The sequence below is a fragment of the Vombatus ursinus genome, unplaced genomic scaffold (genome assembly GCF_900497805.2).
Source record: "Vombatus ursinus unplaced genomic scaffold, bare-nosed wombat genome assembly UNPS02014158.1, whole genome shotgun sequence".
In the NCBI taxonomy this organism is placed as follows: Eukaryota; Metazoa; Chordata; class Mammalia; order Diprotodontia; family Vombatidae; genus Vombatus; species Vombatus ursinus.
Window position 1 is genome coordinate 6,493,535 of NW_020953936.1, and position 17,178 is coordinate 6,510,712.

General features: G+C 38.1%; 1 protein-coding gene across 1 annotated transcript; it reads left to right on the top strand.

Annotated features, from left to right (window-relative positions):
- The first annotated feature begins 1,015 nt into the window (after window positions 1-1,015).
- LOC114040839 (dnaJ homolog subfamily A member 1) lies at window positions 1,016-14,581 on the top strand. Its single transcript, XM_027859040.1, has 9 exons — window positions 1,016-1,227; window positions 3,021-3,162; window positions 3,444-3,621; window positions 7,667-7,771; window positions 8,900-9,127; window positions 10,893-11,007; window positions 12,554-12,669; window positions 12,970-13,070; window positions 13,968-14,581. Exons 2-9 carry the CDS (start codon window positions 3,031-3,033, stop codon window positions 14,184-14,186), a joined length of 1,194 nt encoding a protein of 397 aa, XP_027714841.1. The 5' UTR covers window positions 1,016-1,227; window positions 3,021-3,030; the 3' UTR covers window positions 14,187-14,581.
- Window positions 14,582-17,178: the final 2,597 nt, after the last annotated feature.

Sequence of the window (17,178 nt, forward strand, 5' to 3'; positions counted from 1 at the left end):
ACCCTCCAAGATTTAAAATTACAGATAGGCTGCCAAACCGCCCAAGTGGAGAGAATTTCTTTCTTTCCTCTTTTTTTTTAAACATTTTAATTTATCCCATTAAATATTTCCCAATTCCATTAAATTTTTTGTAACATTTAAAAAAAAATTTGTTTCAAATTCTCCCCTGCCCCTCCCCCATCCGTTGAGAAGGCAAACATCCCACGTGAACTCACTCAAAATATATAGTAGGTGGAAAGAGTTTCTACATCAGGAGTTTCCAAACTTATGAGACCACAAATCTGGAATCCCATCCCTATTAACGCCAAAATTCCCTGGTGCTTTGCCCCAGTAGGTGTTTCTTGTCTACTGAAATTTGCTTGCTAATCTCACTTTTTCAAATTTATACAATTTTTCTAACATACTTCTATCTCTTTAGCAGAAATGTTCGGATCTCCCTTAATATCAATTTTCCCGACTGAAAAATAAGGGAATGAGAATCCTTACTAAGACCTAGAGACCTGGAGGCTTTGGCATGATAAAATCAGAAGAAATGGGGAAGCTTATGGAAGGATCTGGAAGCCATTATTCAACCTCTAGCGTCCCGAGCTGGAGAGCTGCCCAGGGGCAGAGGACCCACGACCACCCTGGACCGCGGCCCCGGGGATCCCCAGCCCGCTCTCTCCGGGCCAGGCGCTCTTGCCGCCATTCATTGGTTCAACCAGTCCCCAGCGAGGCTCCCCGGGCCCCAAGAGGTGGGGGAGTGATGGGGCCGAGAACTTTCGGTCTCCTGGGGCCCTAGACAGCATGACTGAGCAGGGGCCTCCCCAGCGCCCGCAGCCGCGCAACCTCCAACATCGCCTCCATCTCCTCCCCGGGTTAGAATATTCCGGAGTCCAGCCCCCGCCCCTCCTGGTTACCCAGGAAACCGCCGACAGGGAGGGGGAGAAGCGGAGAGGAGGAGGAGCAGCGAGGGGCGGGACTTCCTGGGATGACGCACCCCCGCTCCGCTACAAAACTCGCCGGATGCGACGCCGCGAGCGGAACTTTCCAGAAAACTCGGCGAGAAGCGGAGGGCAGCTGCTGGCACTGCCCGAGCTCAACGCACTAGAACTCGCGCCCCCCTCCCCCAGTCCTCTCTTTTTCCACTCCATCCCCCAACATCCCAACCGGCTGCTGGGCAGTCCTCTCTCACCCCACCCCGGACGGGCATTTCGACACCGGGTGTACCGCGAGCGTCGCTCCCCGGTAAGTCCATCCCTTCTCCCTCACCCCAGCTCCCCACCCCCAGCCCCGTCGGAGGTGAGCAGCCGTAGCGCCTTCGAGACCCGGGGAGGCCGTTGGCACCCCTCTCGAGGGAGCGGGGGCCGGTGCCCCAGATTTCCGAGGGGTGTCGCCCCCGCTCTGCAGCCTGAGCGCTAGACAATGGGCTTGGCGTCCTCCCTCGCGTCTCCTCCGCCTCCCCCGACCCTCCGACCCTCCTCCATCTTTCCGCGATGTCGTTCGCTTTCCTCCATCCTCTCCTTCCCCTCCCCCCACCCCGGTCTCCTCGGTTCGTGCGGGGGGGAGGGGCCAGCGCACCTATTTGCCGGGGTACGGGGGCGCTGCGTGCGCGCTCCCCTCTGCGGGCGCGTCCCCGCCCCCCCAGCCTCCCCTTGGAGGAATCCTCCGTTGTGGTGGGGGGGGGGGTGAACGCTTCATCTCCTCCCAGCCCCCCTCTCCCCCAGGCTCCAGAACACCCTAGAGAGGCGGTGACCCCCAGTCGGGTCAGCAACGCGTTGATTTAGGCCCTACTATGTGCCGTGCACAGCGCTGAGCGCCGGGGATACCGAGAATGGAGGAAAAAACCCGCAAATCCCTGCTCCCCCGGGAGCTCCCGTTCACATGGGGGAGACGGCACACACATGGATAGCTACGTGGAGATGATCATCTCAGGGAGGGCGCTCCTGGAAGGGCTTCTGCTGGGAAGTCTTGGGAGGTGGAGGAGGAGAAGATCCGAAGGGATACGGACTCGCCTCCGCCTCCCCCGGGCCTTGCCAAGAGGGGAGATGGAAAGACTCTCCCGTGTGCTCCTGCCGTTGGGGCTGTTTTTTGTTTTTTTTTTTTTTAAAACCCCGAAACCCTCGTGGCTTGATAGGTAAGGCGGTCAGGTGACATGAATAAATTGCACAAGATTAAACTGTGGCCACCGCGGAAACCATTGGTCTTTAAACATCCGTTTTCATCAGGAGTGCAGCAATATTAAACACCTGCTATATGCCTGGTACTGTGCAAACAGAGAAAGGAAAAAGAGTGGTCCCTGCTCTCAAGGAGATGGAAATGTAATGGGGGAGACAACATACAAATTGTGTATAAATAGGATACAGTCGGGATAAATTTGAGATAATAAATGGAGAAAAGGCACTATAGTTGAAGGGGATCTGAAGAAGCTTCTTATAAAAGATTGATTTTAGCTGGGTCTTGAAGGAAAGCAGGGAGGTGTGGGGATGAGGAGGAAGAGAATTGGGGGAGGGGGGAGGATACGGTGAAGCCCTGTGATTGTGTCTCCTTCGGGGCTTAGACAAGAGTCTAGTTTCACTGGATACCTGAAGGGAGAGGGAGGACAAAGGTGTAAGAAAACAAATCTATGAGGGACAAGATTTTTTTTTTTAGTGGATATTGGGTAATATGAGGTCGTGTAGCAAGCCCTCGATTGTTCAAAGCCTCCAGTTTATTTACACCTCACTTTTTACTTTATAACCACACATTTCCTCAGGGTGTGGGATAGAAAAAAAAGTGAGAAAGCTTTGGTAAGAGTGAAATAATAGGATAGGAAGATTGGAATGATAGTTAAAAGCCTTTGGGTTTTGCCTATGTGTTAGATTAAATCGATATTTTCCATTATGTAAGTTTATAATATGTGGCCAGATTTTTAGTTCAAAGGTTGGATGTTGGCTTGGTTATAACATTCTGAAATGTATAATCTGATTTGGTGGTCTCAATTGATTTTAAGGTGAAACTTCAAATTGAAAGGTACCTTAAAGTTGTGTTTTTAATTGCAGGCTATAAAAAATGGTGAAGGAAACTACTTATTATGATGTTTTGGGGGTAAAGCCCAATGCCTCCCAGGAAGAACTAAAAAAGGCATATAGAAAATTAGCCTTAAAATATCACCCAGATAAGAATCCAAATGAAGGAGAAAAGGCAAGTATTTTTTACTTTTTAAAAATTCTTACTATTTAATACTAAAGATAGAATGAAAGAAAAAATCCTTTGATAATTAACTTTGATAACAATTGTCCTGTTTATATTGCAGGTCCTAGTCTGAACTTATTTATGTTTTGCTGTTGTTTACATAGCTGTAGATAGTTTTACATAAATATGTATTAAATGTGAAATGAATAGAACTTAGATTTTCAATATGTTGGCTAAATCTTCTTAAAAGAACTTACTTTACAATATGGCCTTTTTTCTTTTTTTAATAGTTCAAGCAGATTTCTCAAGCTTATGAAGTGCTTTCTGATGCAAAGAAGAGAGATTTATATGACAAAGGTGGAGAACAAGCCATCAAAGAGGGTGGTTCTGGTGGTGGCTTTGGTTCTCCAATGGATATCTTTGATATGTTTTTTGGAGGAGGTGGAAGAATGCAAAGGGAACGGAGAGGTAAGGTTTTGCCAATCTAAAACAAGGATAAGAACAAGGTGGCACTAATTGGGAGAGCTGATTGTTAAGCTTCAGAAGTTTATAAGTATAGCAGTGTGTGATTGCAATGTTACACCGACTTTGTTGTACTTGAAGCTCATTAAAACATGAACACTTTGGGGCAGCTAGGTGGCTAAGTGGATAGAGCACCAGCCCTTAAGTCAGGAGGATCTGAATTCAAATGTGGCGTCAAAGCAAACACTTGACACTTACTAGCTATGTGACCCTGGGTCACTTAACCCCAATTGCCTTTAAAAAAAAATGAACACTTTAACTTGATAAATAGGCACTCCTCACCTACCCTGTGCATATTTGTAGGTTAAAAAAAACAAACCTCCGTGGTGGTTGATCCTTGGTATCCAGTCTTACTGGCTTTGTCTATACTTTTGAGGGATTCCTGATGTTACTTGACTTGAATTACCCTTTCTGTTGGCTTTATGTCATCTGCAATTTGAAAAGCATACCATTTTTAAGCCATTGACAATATTTTGAATAGAACAAGGCAAAAGAAAATGCTGTTGTGGTGCTTACTTAACTAGAGAATTCCCTCCAATTTGACTGATCCATTAATCACTACTCTGAGTTTAGTCATTGAGGTTTTTTGTAAACTTTTGCTGTTACCTCCCCATTGTTGCCCTTCATTGATTAATTTTTTTTAAAAAGGAAAAAAAAACCCCTCAAAACACGCATAGTCCACCAAAAGAAATTCCTAGCATTGTCCATGTGTAAAACGTGTGTCTGTGTCTTGCTGCGTTTGCATCCCCTATAGTAGGGAGGGTAGGAGTAGGAGTCATCCTCAGTCCTCTGGATTTGGGAGCTTATCATTCATTTTCATTGTATCAATCAGAGTTCTATTTTCATTGTATCAATCAGAGTTCTAAAAGTCTTCATTTTTCCCTATACTGAGTGTTGTGGCTGTTGTATAAATTTTTCTAGTTCTAAGCTCAAATTACTTTGCGTCAGTTCTCGGTCTTTCCAGTTTCTTCCCAAGCTGTCCCATTTCAACTATTTCTCATATCAGTAATATTCTATTATATTCATATTTCTTATTTAGCCCATATCATTGAATGTAAATTCTACCCAATTATTTGCCATATAGCTCATCTCACAATTTGTCCACAATGAAATATGGAGCAATTTTTGTCAAAATGCCTTGCTGAAATCCAGAAATAATAGATGAGGATAATTTCGTAGACATCACCTTGATAAAAATCTATTAAAACCCTTTTGAAAAGGGTAGTTGTCATCTAATGTAGTTTGTTGACAAAACTGTTGACACTTGGGTGATAACAAATTCCTTTTATAAATGCTCAGAAACCATGTCTTTACTCCAATTTAAAACAAATTATTAAATCACTATGACTTAAAATTGGAAGAATTAAAGGTCCTCATTGAAAATTGGAGTATTCAGTATTTTTAGTATCTCCCACTCTCCATTATCTTGATTTATTTTTCAAAGATCATGGAAGATTGTTCAGTATTCTATCTCTTATGTATTTTCAGTACGTTGATGTGTATTTTTTCCAGGCCTGGTGACTTGAAGAACTCATTGAGCTTGAGTAAGTTCTTATAGCCTCACTTATTTGGGTATTGGTTCTCTTTTAGGCTCTTTTAACTTGCTCTTCACACTTACAGTATAACTCTTTGGAGCTTAGTAGAATTTAGATTTGAAAGGGACCTAGGTTCATTTAATCCATCTCTCTCATTTTATACTTGGGAAATAGGCTTGTAGAGACCAGGGTATTGTGATATGTAGAGCTGGATTTTTGTAGTCAGGAAGACCTACATTCAGATTCCACCTCATACTTGGTAATGGGCAAGTCACCTAATCTAAGCTGTTGACTCTTAAGGTGGCCTGGTAATTTTCTCACAGGATTTTTTGTTTTTCTGTTTAGTTAATTCTTACTGATCAAAAACAGCAGTTGACCTCATTACTTTTATCTCTTAAATTAAATTATCATGGAAGGTGCAGATTTTAGTTGTGATGAACTGTGAGTTCTAAATGGATTTTTCCAGAAAGTTGTAGTTCATTGTTTAAATTTATGGAAAATCTAGTGTTGAGTCTGGTGGGGCCTTTGGCTAGTTTAAAACTGTAGCCTTTGGCTAGTTAAAACTCACTTTCCTTGGTAAAGTAAGGGGATTGTTCTAGATGTTAACATCTTTAGGTTCAGTGTTCTATGATCCATTATTTCTTTTGTCTCTTATTTCATTATTCTAGTCATATATATGTGTGTGTGTGTGTGTGTGTGTGTATGTATATATATATATATCTATATATATATCTCTATATATATATATCTATATCTATATATATATATATCCCCCCTTTGGCAAGGCAGTTAGGGTTAAGTGACTTGCCCAGGGTCACATAGCTAGTAAGTGTCAAGTGTCTGGTTGAAGACAGGATTTGAACTTGGATCCTCCTGACTCCAGGGCCAGTGCTCTATTCACTTCGACACCTTGCTGCGCTTGTGTACTCCATTTTAAAAAAGCAAAATACATTCTAATTTAGTATTAGGGGGTGACATTGAGACAGGATGAAATGTAACAGTGATTAAGTGTAAGACTCAAAACTCCAGTTAAGTGAGGAATGGGGAGATTTGGTTTGAGAGCAGTTTTTCTTGGGGGGGAAAAAGCCCATGAGATTTTGGACACAGTTTAATAAACATGTGATATGCCAAGTTAACTTTGGGCTGTATTAATTAGAAGCATAGTCTCTAGTTCACTGGAAAGATAGTCTTGGTCTTGATGCTAGTCAGATCACAGCTTGAACATTCTCTAGTTCCGGAAACCACATTTGAAGAGCATCTAAATAAAAATAAATTAGCACTCATTGTGATCTCTGTAGTAAAACAATATCATATGAAAATGAATCTCTAGAGCCTAGGGGAAGAATAGGCCTAGTCTGTACGATATTTGAGAGCTCTCTCTAGCGTATAAATGTCAGTATGTTTTGTCTTCAGAATGCAGAAAGAAGACAAATAGTTATAAGGTAAGGGGTGGGGGGAGGGTGGGGTGGCTGGGAGCAGAGTTAAGCTCAACAGTTAGTAATTTGGGCATTCTACTTCTGTTTAAGGTTATTAACACTTACTTTAGAAGTTACCAAATAGTGGCTTCCTGGAAGTATGTCTTTTTCATGTGAATTATTTTCCCAACCTTGTATCAGAAGAAAATATGCAACTTTATAATTATTTAAAATAAAAATGTGTTGTAAATGCTATAAAATAAAAATACATGATGTATGTTGATTTGAACAGTGGTCTCCAACATAGAGCAGCTTTTCCCAAACTAACTTGTCCATGGAATACCTTGACTTAAAATATAATGTTTATATAGGTTTGTGAAGTGCTTTGCCTATATTCTTATCCTCACAACCCTGTGAAAAAGTTATTTTATCACTGTTTTATAGAAGAAGCTGTCTTTAAGAGTTCAAATGAGGGGCCATATAACCAGTAAGTGTCTGAGGTAGAATTCAGATTTTCCTCTTCCTAATTAGAAGTCTGGTAACTCTGTGTACCACCTTAAAAATTCAAGAGACAAAAGATTATCTGTAATAAATAAAGTTCAGGATGGGATTAAAAATTTTCAAATGTGCTAGTAAAAAGGAATTTTATTGTTAAATGTGTTCCTAGCTTTGGCTTGAACTTTCAAATATGTAATCCCACATGTTGTATCCCCTTTCACATGTGACAAATCTTAAAAGCTAAAAAAGAGACTGGAGTCCAGGAAGTAAGAGGTTGAAAGTAATGTGCTGCTTCCTTTGTGCCCTCTTAAAACAGTTGTTTGAAACTGGCTTTCTTACAATATCAGCTCTTCCCCCACAGATTCCCAGTTTTGAAGAAAATAGTACTTGTAGGGTGAAGGTGTCCAGTATTAATAATATACAGAGGATACACAATGGAATCAACTTTTAAAGATTGGTTATATTAAGTTACATAGCACAAACTGGAATTTATAACTGATACGTATAGATACTTGAATAAAGCTGTTCACTACTTGATTGCAGGTAAAAATGTTGTTCATCAGTTGTCGGTGACCTTAGAAGATTTATATAATGGTGCAACAAGAAAACTGGCTTTGCAAAAGAATGTAATTTGTGATAAATGTGAAGGTATGTTTAAAAATCTTTCTGTATAGTCTTACAACATAATTACAAATTCCTATTTTAAAAACCTTATTTTCACTTTGAGATCCTCAGTTGTGTTACTCTCAGAGAATTACAGGACTTCTAGGCTTGGGTGCAGTACCAAGATGTTTGCCATCTCGCATCAGAGATAGTGCATCTAATCAACAGAAATTTTTAGAGGGTACGAGCAGGAAATTGAAATAAACAGATTGAGACTCTTCTGAGAAGGAGGAGTTGGCTTAGATGAAAGGACTTGTGGAGGATTAGATGAGATTGTTTTATCATCCTTACATCTAGGAAGGCCTGCTGGGATAGGAATCCTGGTAGAGAAGAGATATTTCACTTCCACCTGCTCATTTCTCCAGATTAAACTTAAAGATTCAAGTGAGAAGCTTCAGTTTTCTGTTAGTTCCAAAATGAAGTATAGCCAGATTATATATGGATGGCACAGTGGTGGGAGAAAAGTGGGGCATAGGGAAAGTGAGGGAGGGAAGGAAGTAGGAAATGGTAGAAGGCTAGGTCTGTCATTGTAAAACCTTTTTACAGTTAAGCTATTTGTAGATAGGTAAGAATTCAGGGTAGAAAAGAGTAGGAGTAGGCACTGGCACTTGTGCTCATAACACATGCTCTGGGCTCCCCTTGTACCCTCTGACCTGAGAGGTAGATAAGGCCCATTAGCTTGGATAAATAGGGTGATAGAACTTCAATCCTGGTAAGTGGAGCTAAGCCTTGCCATCTTTCCTGCTTCACCCTGTAGCCTCCCCCCACATTGACATTGCTATTCTTATCAATAGCCTTTTCATTATGTAGCTGAACTATTTTTGCTATTTCTCACACCAATTAGAATGTGAATGTCTTGACAGAAGGAATTGTCTTAACTCCAGTCTTTATCAGGGTGCTTAGCACATAGTAAGTGCTTAATAAATGCTTTTTCACTCATTTGTAGGTAAGCCTGTACCTTACTTATATCTTCAGCTTTCTAGATATTCCTGTTTGTGATAGCTCACTGTAAGAAGATGATGTTTTGCGGTGTGTTGGTATGTACCTTTAATACTCAACTCTGTATTATAAACTTACTTCAGTTATTGAAATTTTAATTTTTCTGTGGTTCAGGACGGGGTGGTAAGAAAGGAGCTGTAGAATGCTGTCCCAATTGCAGAGGTACTGGAATGCAAATAAGAATTCATCAGATAGGACCTGGAATGGTTCAGCAAATTCAATCAGTTTGCATGGAATGCCAAGGGCATGGGGAACGAATCAGCCCTAAAGATAGATGTAAAAGCTGTAATGGAAGGAAAATTGTTAGAGAGAAGAAGATCCTGGAGGTTCATATTGACAAAGGTAAGTATCTTGAGTGATTTTTTTTTATTTTAACCTTTAATTACTTGCCACATTTTAAAAAGAAACCCATGTTCCAATTATATTCAGTCACCTTATGATTGTGAATATACTGTATAGATAAATCATTTACAAAGTGTATATGCTTAGTCTTTTCAGAGTGAAAGGAACCATTTTAATAAATACCTCATAGTAATCATATTATTCTGAAAGTATAGATACTATAGTTAGAGTGATGTTTATAGGATGCTTATCAGTAGATTTCGGTTTGGTTGGTAAGCAGAGAAAGAAATATCTGGAAGTCTAAAAGTGGATGAATTGAGTATGTTTGGCCTTTTAAAAATTAATAATGCCTGAATCTAGGAGAAAAACTGGAATGGCAAGCAAACCTGTAATTTCTTTAAAACAGGTAACGTATGCCTTTATTCAAATTCATATAAATCGTATAATTAGATCAAGGAAAGGATTTCTGTAGTATTCTACTACAGTATTTAAGGCCTAAAAACTTTCATTGACATACTACAGAATTGTCCTTTAATTGAGTAAAACATTTTTTGGCCTTTGTGCCCAAGTTTTCAATAGAAAAGGATATGACCTATTTTTTTCTTCTTAAGAAGAAATTAATGTTGTGGATTTAATGTGTATTAAAAATGTGGAGGGCACAAAAATATATCTTTGTCCTGTTAATTGCAAGTTGTTAAAGTGATTGGTTTTACTGTACTGAATTGCAGTAGGGGTTCATTGGATCTCAGCCTCTTCCTCAGCTTTATTTTGTAATTAAGTAATTAGACAATTAAAAATGTGGACACAGAGGGAGATCTATTCACCTAGCTTTTTCTGTAGCCAGAATGGGGTACTACTAGAATCAAAGCAGTAACAGTTTTGTGTCACACAGCTCAAGCCTATGTGGCCTAGTGCAGAAGTGTCAAATTCACACAGCCAAATCGGATTAAAATATGATTGGGAAATGTTTAACAAAACGAGTAAAAATACAATACAACAGAATGTTCATGTGTGTTTTACTAAGTCCACATGCATCCTGCAGGAATCCCTTTCTCGTTGACACCATTGGTGTCATGGATAGGCAACTGGTCAGAAAAATTTGAGTTCCAGGAATAGAACACCAACCCTGGAGTTCAAATCTGGCCTCAGACACTTAACAGCTGTGTGACTCTTGGTAAGTCACTTAACCCTGATTGCCTCCAAGAAGGAAGGGAAAAAAAAATGAAAATCTGAGTTCACAACCCACCTCACCTATTGGCTATTGGAAATTTAGTTAAATACCTTTGATTGACTCTAACAGACTTAATTTGAAATGCTCTAGAAAATTAGTTTAGGTATTCATTGCCAGGTAGTAATTTCCAATGATACTTTAAAAGTATAGTAGAAAGTGTTTACTGCTACCTTATGAAACGATCAGGCATTTATAGACAACAAAGCATTTAGACTAGATTGAAAAACTATTAATGAATTTTCTCATTTTTATATTAAGTTATTATTGCAGTACATGAAGCAGAAACTGTCCTATGTAATCTGTACCACATCTTTGGCAGTTTCTAATTAAACCAGTATTGTATCCGGTATTACAGTATGAAGTTAACAAGTAGAGAGACTTGGTTTCTTTCCTTAGGAAACTTACAAATATAGTTGTGTGTAAGCTGATAAGTCTTGGGACTTCTATTCCCCCTGCACCTCCACTCCCCCTCCAAAATTTTTTTTTTGGTGTTCTAGAATTGTTTCAGGACCAACATAAAATGTATTATTTTAGGTATGAAAGATGGTCAGAAGATAACATTCCATGGTGAAGGTGACCAGGAACCAGGACTTGAGCCAGGAGATATTATCATTGTTTTGGATCAGAAGGACAATGCTATATTTACACGGTAAAAAAAAAAATTAAATATAATCATTTGAACATTGAACTTCATGTTTATGTATAGATAGTCCAGTTACTTCTAAATAGGCTCTAGCAGGAAAGAATAAGCTAAATTAGGTTTGTTTTTTTTCTTTAATATTTCTAACCATTGATATTAGTTTAGAAGAGAAAATTGTGGTGTCCATGAGCTCTTGATGACTGGACTAGCCTAATTTTGGAAAAGATTATAATGGGAATCCCCATTCTGCTGAGTTGTGCTGAAATCATGGTTGTTAGTTAAAAAGTGCTGAGTTAGGGCCTCTCTAACCATGGATAATTTAGAATTAGGGCTTCCATTTTTCACCTGTGAAATGAAGGCAGGTATACTAGATTGGGGACTCTTAAGCCACCCTTTTAATCTTACATCTTTTATTTGGCAGATGGTCATCCAGCCTCTGCTTGAATACTTCAAAGAGGGAGATTTCATTATCTGATATAACTGATTTCCATTTTTGAACATCTTAGTTATTTGTGTCAAATCAAAATCAGCCTTGTAGCTTTTACCCTTTGGAAATTGTCTTTGAAAAGTATACTCTAGGAGTAGAACTTTCTAACGTGCAACACTGTCACACTTTTATCTTTGACCCAGAAATCAATTTCTTAAGTTTACAGTACAGGGTGTCCTAGAAGTCTTGGTAGCTTAAAACTGTACTAAGACTTTTAGAACATCTTGTTTTGTACCCTTAAATTCCATGGGATTTTCTTTTTTAATGTCTTTCTCAGTATTTGTATCAGCAGCAAAATCAATGTGACTAATATACTGGGTAAATTGGTGAAAGAGAAAGATAGTGGTGAAGTGTCTAAGTCTAAGTGCTTTTATTCTAAGAATTAATGTCTGATGACTGATGAAATTGCTACCATATTCCTAGTAACATGTGGTGTGTTGAGGGGGGGAGGAGTAGGGAGTATGATTTTCATTTTAAACTAATGCATTAATACTAATTTCTTTTAAAAAGCAGATTAAAACTTTAACTTTCAGAATTTATGCTAATAACTTGTCTTATGACTCATTAAAAATCAGTCTTTAGTACTTATCACATCTGTGAGAACAGACTAGCAAACTTTTGAACATTTTCCTTATTAAACATTTCATTATAGAACTTTGTTATTGGGGATTGGAAAAGAGGGGGAGAAGTAGAAGTCCATAGAATGTAAAAGGGAAAAATGCTTTTGTTTAGCACAGGTAGTTTACTTAAGGGGAATGCCTGTCCATGTCCACCCCTACTCCTGTGTGTTTGTTAAATTATTTTTTAAAGCAGCCTGTGTGTACCTCTTGATTATGGAGTATTACAAGATAACTTTCCCCTACTGTATTATTCTAAAGAATTCTTTAAATTAGAATAGGATAGCTCAGACTTTTTGGAATTCTTTAAAACAAGTCCTTGTATCTTAACATTAAATGGTTGTAAAGAATTTATCTTAAAATGAACATTTAAAACTCCATTTATTCAAGCTAATTCAAGTTTTTTAAAAAGCATTAAGTAGGCAAGATACATACTTTTTTTTTTTAATAGACGAGGTGAGGACCTTTTCACATGTATGGATATCCAGTTGGTTGAAGCATTGTGTGGCTTTCAGAAACCAATAACAACTCTTGATAATAGAACTATAGTCATTACTTCTCATCCTGGTAAGTAATCAGCCGTTAACCACATATGTAATCCCTTTAAGGGAACATTTAAAGATGGTTGGATTGGGGGCAGTGGGAGAGTTTGGGCTTTGTTCCTTGGTTGGCAGTCATTTGTAGTATCTCATAATGTAGAAGAAATTTTACGTGGTCCTCTGGCAGCTTCCAAAAAGAAAATACCACAGCTTTGACAGGACCAAAACCAGTTACTTTTCCCCAATATGGTCCATCTGGTTATCAAGGATCCTATCTCTATTTACCCCCTTCTTTTTCCCAGCAATGACCATATGTTGGCCCTTTTAGGTCAGATTGTTAAACATGGAGATATCAAATGTGTGCTGAATGAAGGTATGCCCATTTATCGCCGACCTTATGAGAAAGGAATTCTAATAATTGAGTTTAAGGTAAGTTGCAAAGTGAATGTCTTAAGTATTTAGTAACACTGAAAGTAGCTTATGTAAGCAAAACAATTGACTTTGGGGGGAGAATGATTATATTATTCACCTTTATACAAAAACAGATTTTTAACATACTTGTAAGTTTTCTAATAAGTTAATATCCTAGGTTTTAGAACTTCGAAGAAATCATGTAGTCCAACATCCTCTTGGAAACAAGTCTAGAGGGATTAGCGTGAACTGCACCTTGTCTCTCTCTGTCTTTGTCTCTCTCTCTCTCTCTCTGTCTCTCTGTGTCTGTCTCTCTCTCTCTCTCTGTGTCTGTCTCTTAGAATTAGAACCCAGTTTCTAATTCCAAATGAGTACTTTTCATTACAGATTTTCGCATAGCACTTTGCTAAAAGTGGCATGCTATATCAACTTGGAATTATAATAGTCTCCTGAAAGGAAGTTTTTTAAAAATAGGTTTAAAAATTATCAAATTGGTTTTTCTTGTAAATAATTTTACACTCTTAGAAAAGAGGATCTTTTGATAAATCTCTTTGAGGATCAAATGTAGTACAAAGTGTTTGACCTATATAGAAAGGTAGATTATACTTTATGAACTAAAAGGTCAGGGGAGAGATACTAGTGATGCCAAAAAGGAAATACCAGTTGATTTGGAAGGATTTTCCATTTTTCACATGATGAAATTGAGGGCCATACCACATTGTTCTCCCATATTGCCATATTTGTATTCAGTATTTTATTTTGTTCCTAAAAATATTTGTTATGGGCCTAGAAGGAATAGTATTACCATAGTATTACCGTTTTTATAGGGAAACTTAGGTGCTATCACATACTGTGACTTTAGAAATATAAGAATAATTAAAAAAAAGTTTTTTGGTTTTTGTGTTTTTTTTGCAGGTAAACTTCCCAGAGAATGGCTTTCTTTCATCAGATAAGCTATCTTTGTTGGAAAAATTACTGCCTGAGAGAAAGGAAGTAGAGGAGACTGAAGATATGGATCAGGTAGAACTGGTGGACTTTGACCCATCGCAAGAAAGAAGACGCCATTACAATGGAGAAGCGTATGAGGATGATGAGCATCATCCCAGAAGTGGGGTTCAGTGTCAAACCTCTTAATGGGGGGCCAGTGAATAATCTTAATTGTAATGCTGGCTTTTGTATGCAGTAGTGAATGAGTGAAGGACTACAGTCATCTTAACACACTCACTACTAGCTATTGTTTTTGTTGTAATACTCAACTATAGTTGTGTTTTAAAAAGTTAATAAAATCAGTAATATAAAATGCTGACTTTGCAATTTATGATGTTCAGTGTGCAAGATAGTTAATTATTTCCTTATGGTAAAGAAGCCCCCAAGCATTTTTTCATCACTTGTACTTTTTGTTTCAATGTGTATATGCAGTGGCTTAGACTGAGGTTTGATTTTTGATTGACTAAATGTACACAAGCATTTATAATTGTTAAGCTCTGAAATTAAAATTTTGTACTGAATTCACCATCAGAAAACTTTAATATGTTGATGTTTTGGTCTGTATGGTTGTTTGTCAAATTGGGATTTGTTGTGATGCTTCTGCTTTTGCTGTATTGCCTAGGTGTTGTCTGTATTTAACAAGTAATTCTGATTACATGTAGTATGCCAACAGTAAATTTAAACCCCATTCTTTAGAAAGGTATTTTATTTACAGTTTACGATAACCCCAAATCTCTTGAGAGTTTAGGGTTTTAGAATTAATTCCTTTCTGTTTTGCCATTATGCTGTTATTTTAAAAAACAATGCTAGTCATAACTAGCCCTACCTCTGGCTCTCTCCATTCACTGTATTTGGGGTTTGCTTGCTTTGGGAACTGAAATGGCGAAGAAAAGGGGTAACTCCTGAATGTTTGGGGAAGAGGTTCTTTATATACAGTGAATGCAGGGTGACAGCCACCTAATTTTAAGTTAATTTTGCCCTACTTAGACCAGTTTGTTTTACCACATTACAAGCAAGAAATGGGTTCTTTTATGTACAGTGAATGCAGGATGAGGGCCACTAATTTTTTATTTTGTTATACTTAGGCCAACTGGCTTTAATGTTTGTTTTAACTAGTTTAATGCTTTATACTTTAACTAGTTTAAAGCTTGACCAGATTGCAAGCAGTAGCTGTAAATGTTTGTTTAAATCATCAAGATATCATATAAGCAATCTGTAAGTAGTAGAAACTAAGTTATATCTAGGCATCTTTACAATATATTGTAATTGCAATTTATTAGCAGATTTTCAGGAGAAAGTGTGAAGGAGAAATCTGCCTTGGTAAATAAAATGTTGATTTAGGATGGCACAGAGAAACTTAATATTGGACACATACAAACAAAAAAATCAAAAGTATACAGAACATCTAATTCAACTGTTTATTAAGAAGGAAGAGTAAAACTACAATAAATATAACTAATGTAACTCCACAAGTAAGAGAAATGTCTCAGTGGATTGCAGGTCAAAACAGAAAGAATTTCTGTCTTCTCTACGTCTTACTTGGCTAGGTTTTTCCAAAAATTTCCTGACACTCCACATCCTGATTTCTGATTCCTCAGTGGCATAATCCCAAAATGTTCTATGTGGCAATGTGTTTTAGTATTTTTTTATTTTTATTTTTTTTTTTTTAAGAAGGGCTAAAATAAGAGTATATGACATGTTGACACTTGGTTTATTAGTGTTATTAAATCTAAACATGGGAGAGGTGAGTAAGAAGCTACAAATAGAAGGGATTTGACTGGCTTAATTGTTTTGAAATTTTAACATTTTACCAGCTATTTGCATGTGGATTCATGATAAATCCCTTTTATAACAAGCAAAGCAGATGGAACTGTGTGTACAGCACCTATAGTTCCCTATCTATAGGAAGGGGAAACTTTTTTACCTGTTCTTTGGAATCAAAACAGAGCCAAGCAATAGTTTCCCACTAATAATTTTTTAATCTTTAGCCATGACATGAAAGCATCTCTTATAGAGATGCTGGGCACCTCTATCTGTTTTCGTGGACCCCTGTTAACTTCAGCGGGGTTGAAGCTTAACTGAGTGTACTAATGGTTGTGTGGTGTAGTTCTGTGTTATAAAGGTGGATTTTATACCATCTAAAATGGGTATCATACCTTCAAGTTATTTAATGGGGTAAGGTAAGAAATGGGTGAGGGATCTGGGAAGATTAAATGAAAGGAGACTTTTTTTGGGGGGTGGCTTTGCCCTTTCTCATCTCTAGACAGATTTGTTTGCCTTACACTGTTTGGATATCACCCAGCCCACCCCTGGTTTTGTGTATCTGGATAGCCTTTTTTGGTTAAAACTAAGAACAAGCACGAAGTTGATCGTTAAGTGGTAAATGTATTGACTTGGTTAAATAAGTGAATTCTGGTTAATGAAATAATGGGCTAAATTTCATTACTACTTAGACCTACCCAGGGTAAACTTTTTAGGGATGAAATTTAAACTTAGCAAATCTATAGCCCTTGTTATTCAGTGTTTTCTGTATATCCTTACCTACTGCATTCTAACCATTACTCTTCTATAACTGCAACAGGTACAGACATTTCCCTGTTTGTACTATCCAGTTAGTAGTCAGGTGCTTCAGGAATAGAGCTAGTTCCTCACAGTATTCTTTCCACAAAATGTTATGAGTGTTCAAACTTGTCAAACCATAGTAGCTATTTCCTTTGAATAAGTCACCTTTCTGAGCATTAGTTAATGGGGATAAGACTCAGGGGAGTTAAAAGGTAACCATAGAGACCCCTTCTAGTCTATAAAGGGTCATTTAAAATTAATTTAAGTAGTGAGAAAGGAAGCAGTCACTTTTCAGGGTGGCCCAGCTGTTTGGATATTTATGTGGCCCAGAATTTTCGTATTCTTCGTTTTGCCCTTCGGGGACCAACAAAATAAATCCCTCTTCTACATCAGAGCTCTCTGAATATTTGAAGACTTTTTTTTTTTTTTTTTTTAATAAACATTAGGTATTTCCAGTTTCCTCAACTGGTGCTTAGGATATATACAGTCTTGAGTCCTTCAGCATCCTACTGGCCCTCCATTTTATCAATGTTCTTCCTAGGATGTAATGCCCAAATTTGAACTTGATGTGGTCTTG

Excerpts from the sequence above, each read along its gene's own strand:
- LOC114040839 (XM_027859040.1), top strand. The coding sequence starts at position 3,031 with ATGGTGAAGGAAACTACTTATTATGATGTTTTGGGGGTAAAGCCCAAT. Across the intron at positions 7,772-8,899 it reads AATTTGTGATAAATGTGAAG|GACGGGGTGGTAAGAAAGGA; the intron begins GTATGTTTAAAA and ends TCTGTGGTTCAG. Across the intron at positions 9,128-10,892 it reads GGAGGTTCATATTGACAAAG|GTATGAAAGATGGTCAGAAG; the intron begins GTAAGTATCTTG and ends GTATTATTTTAG.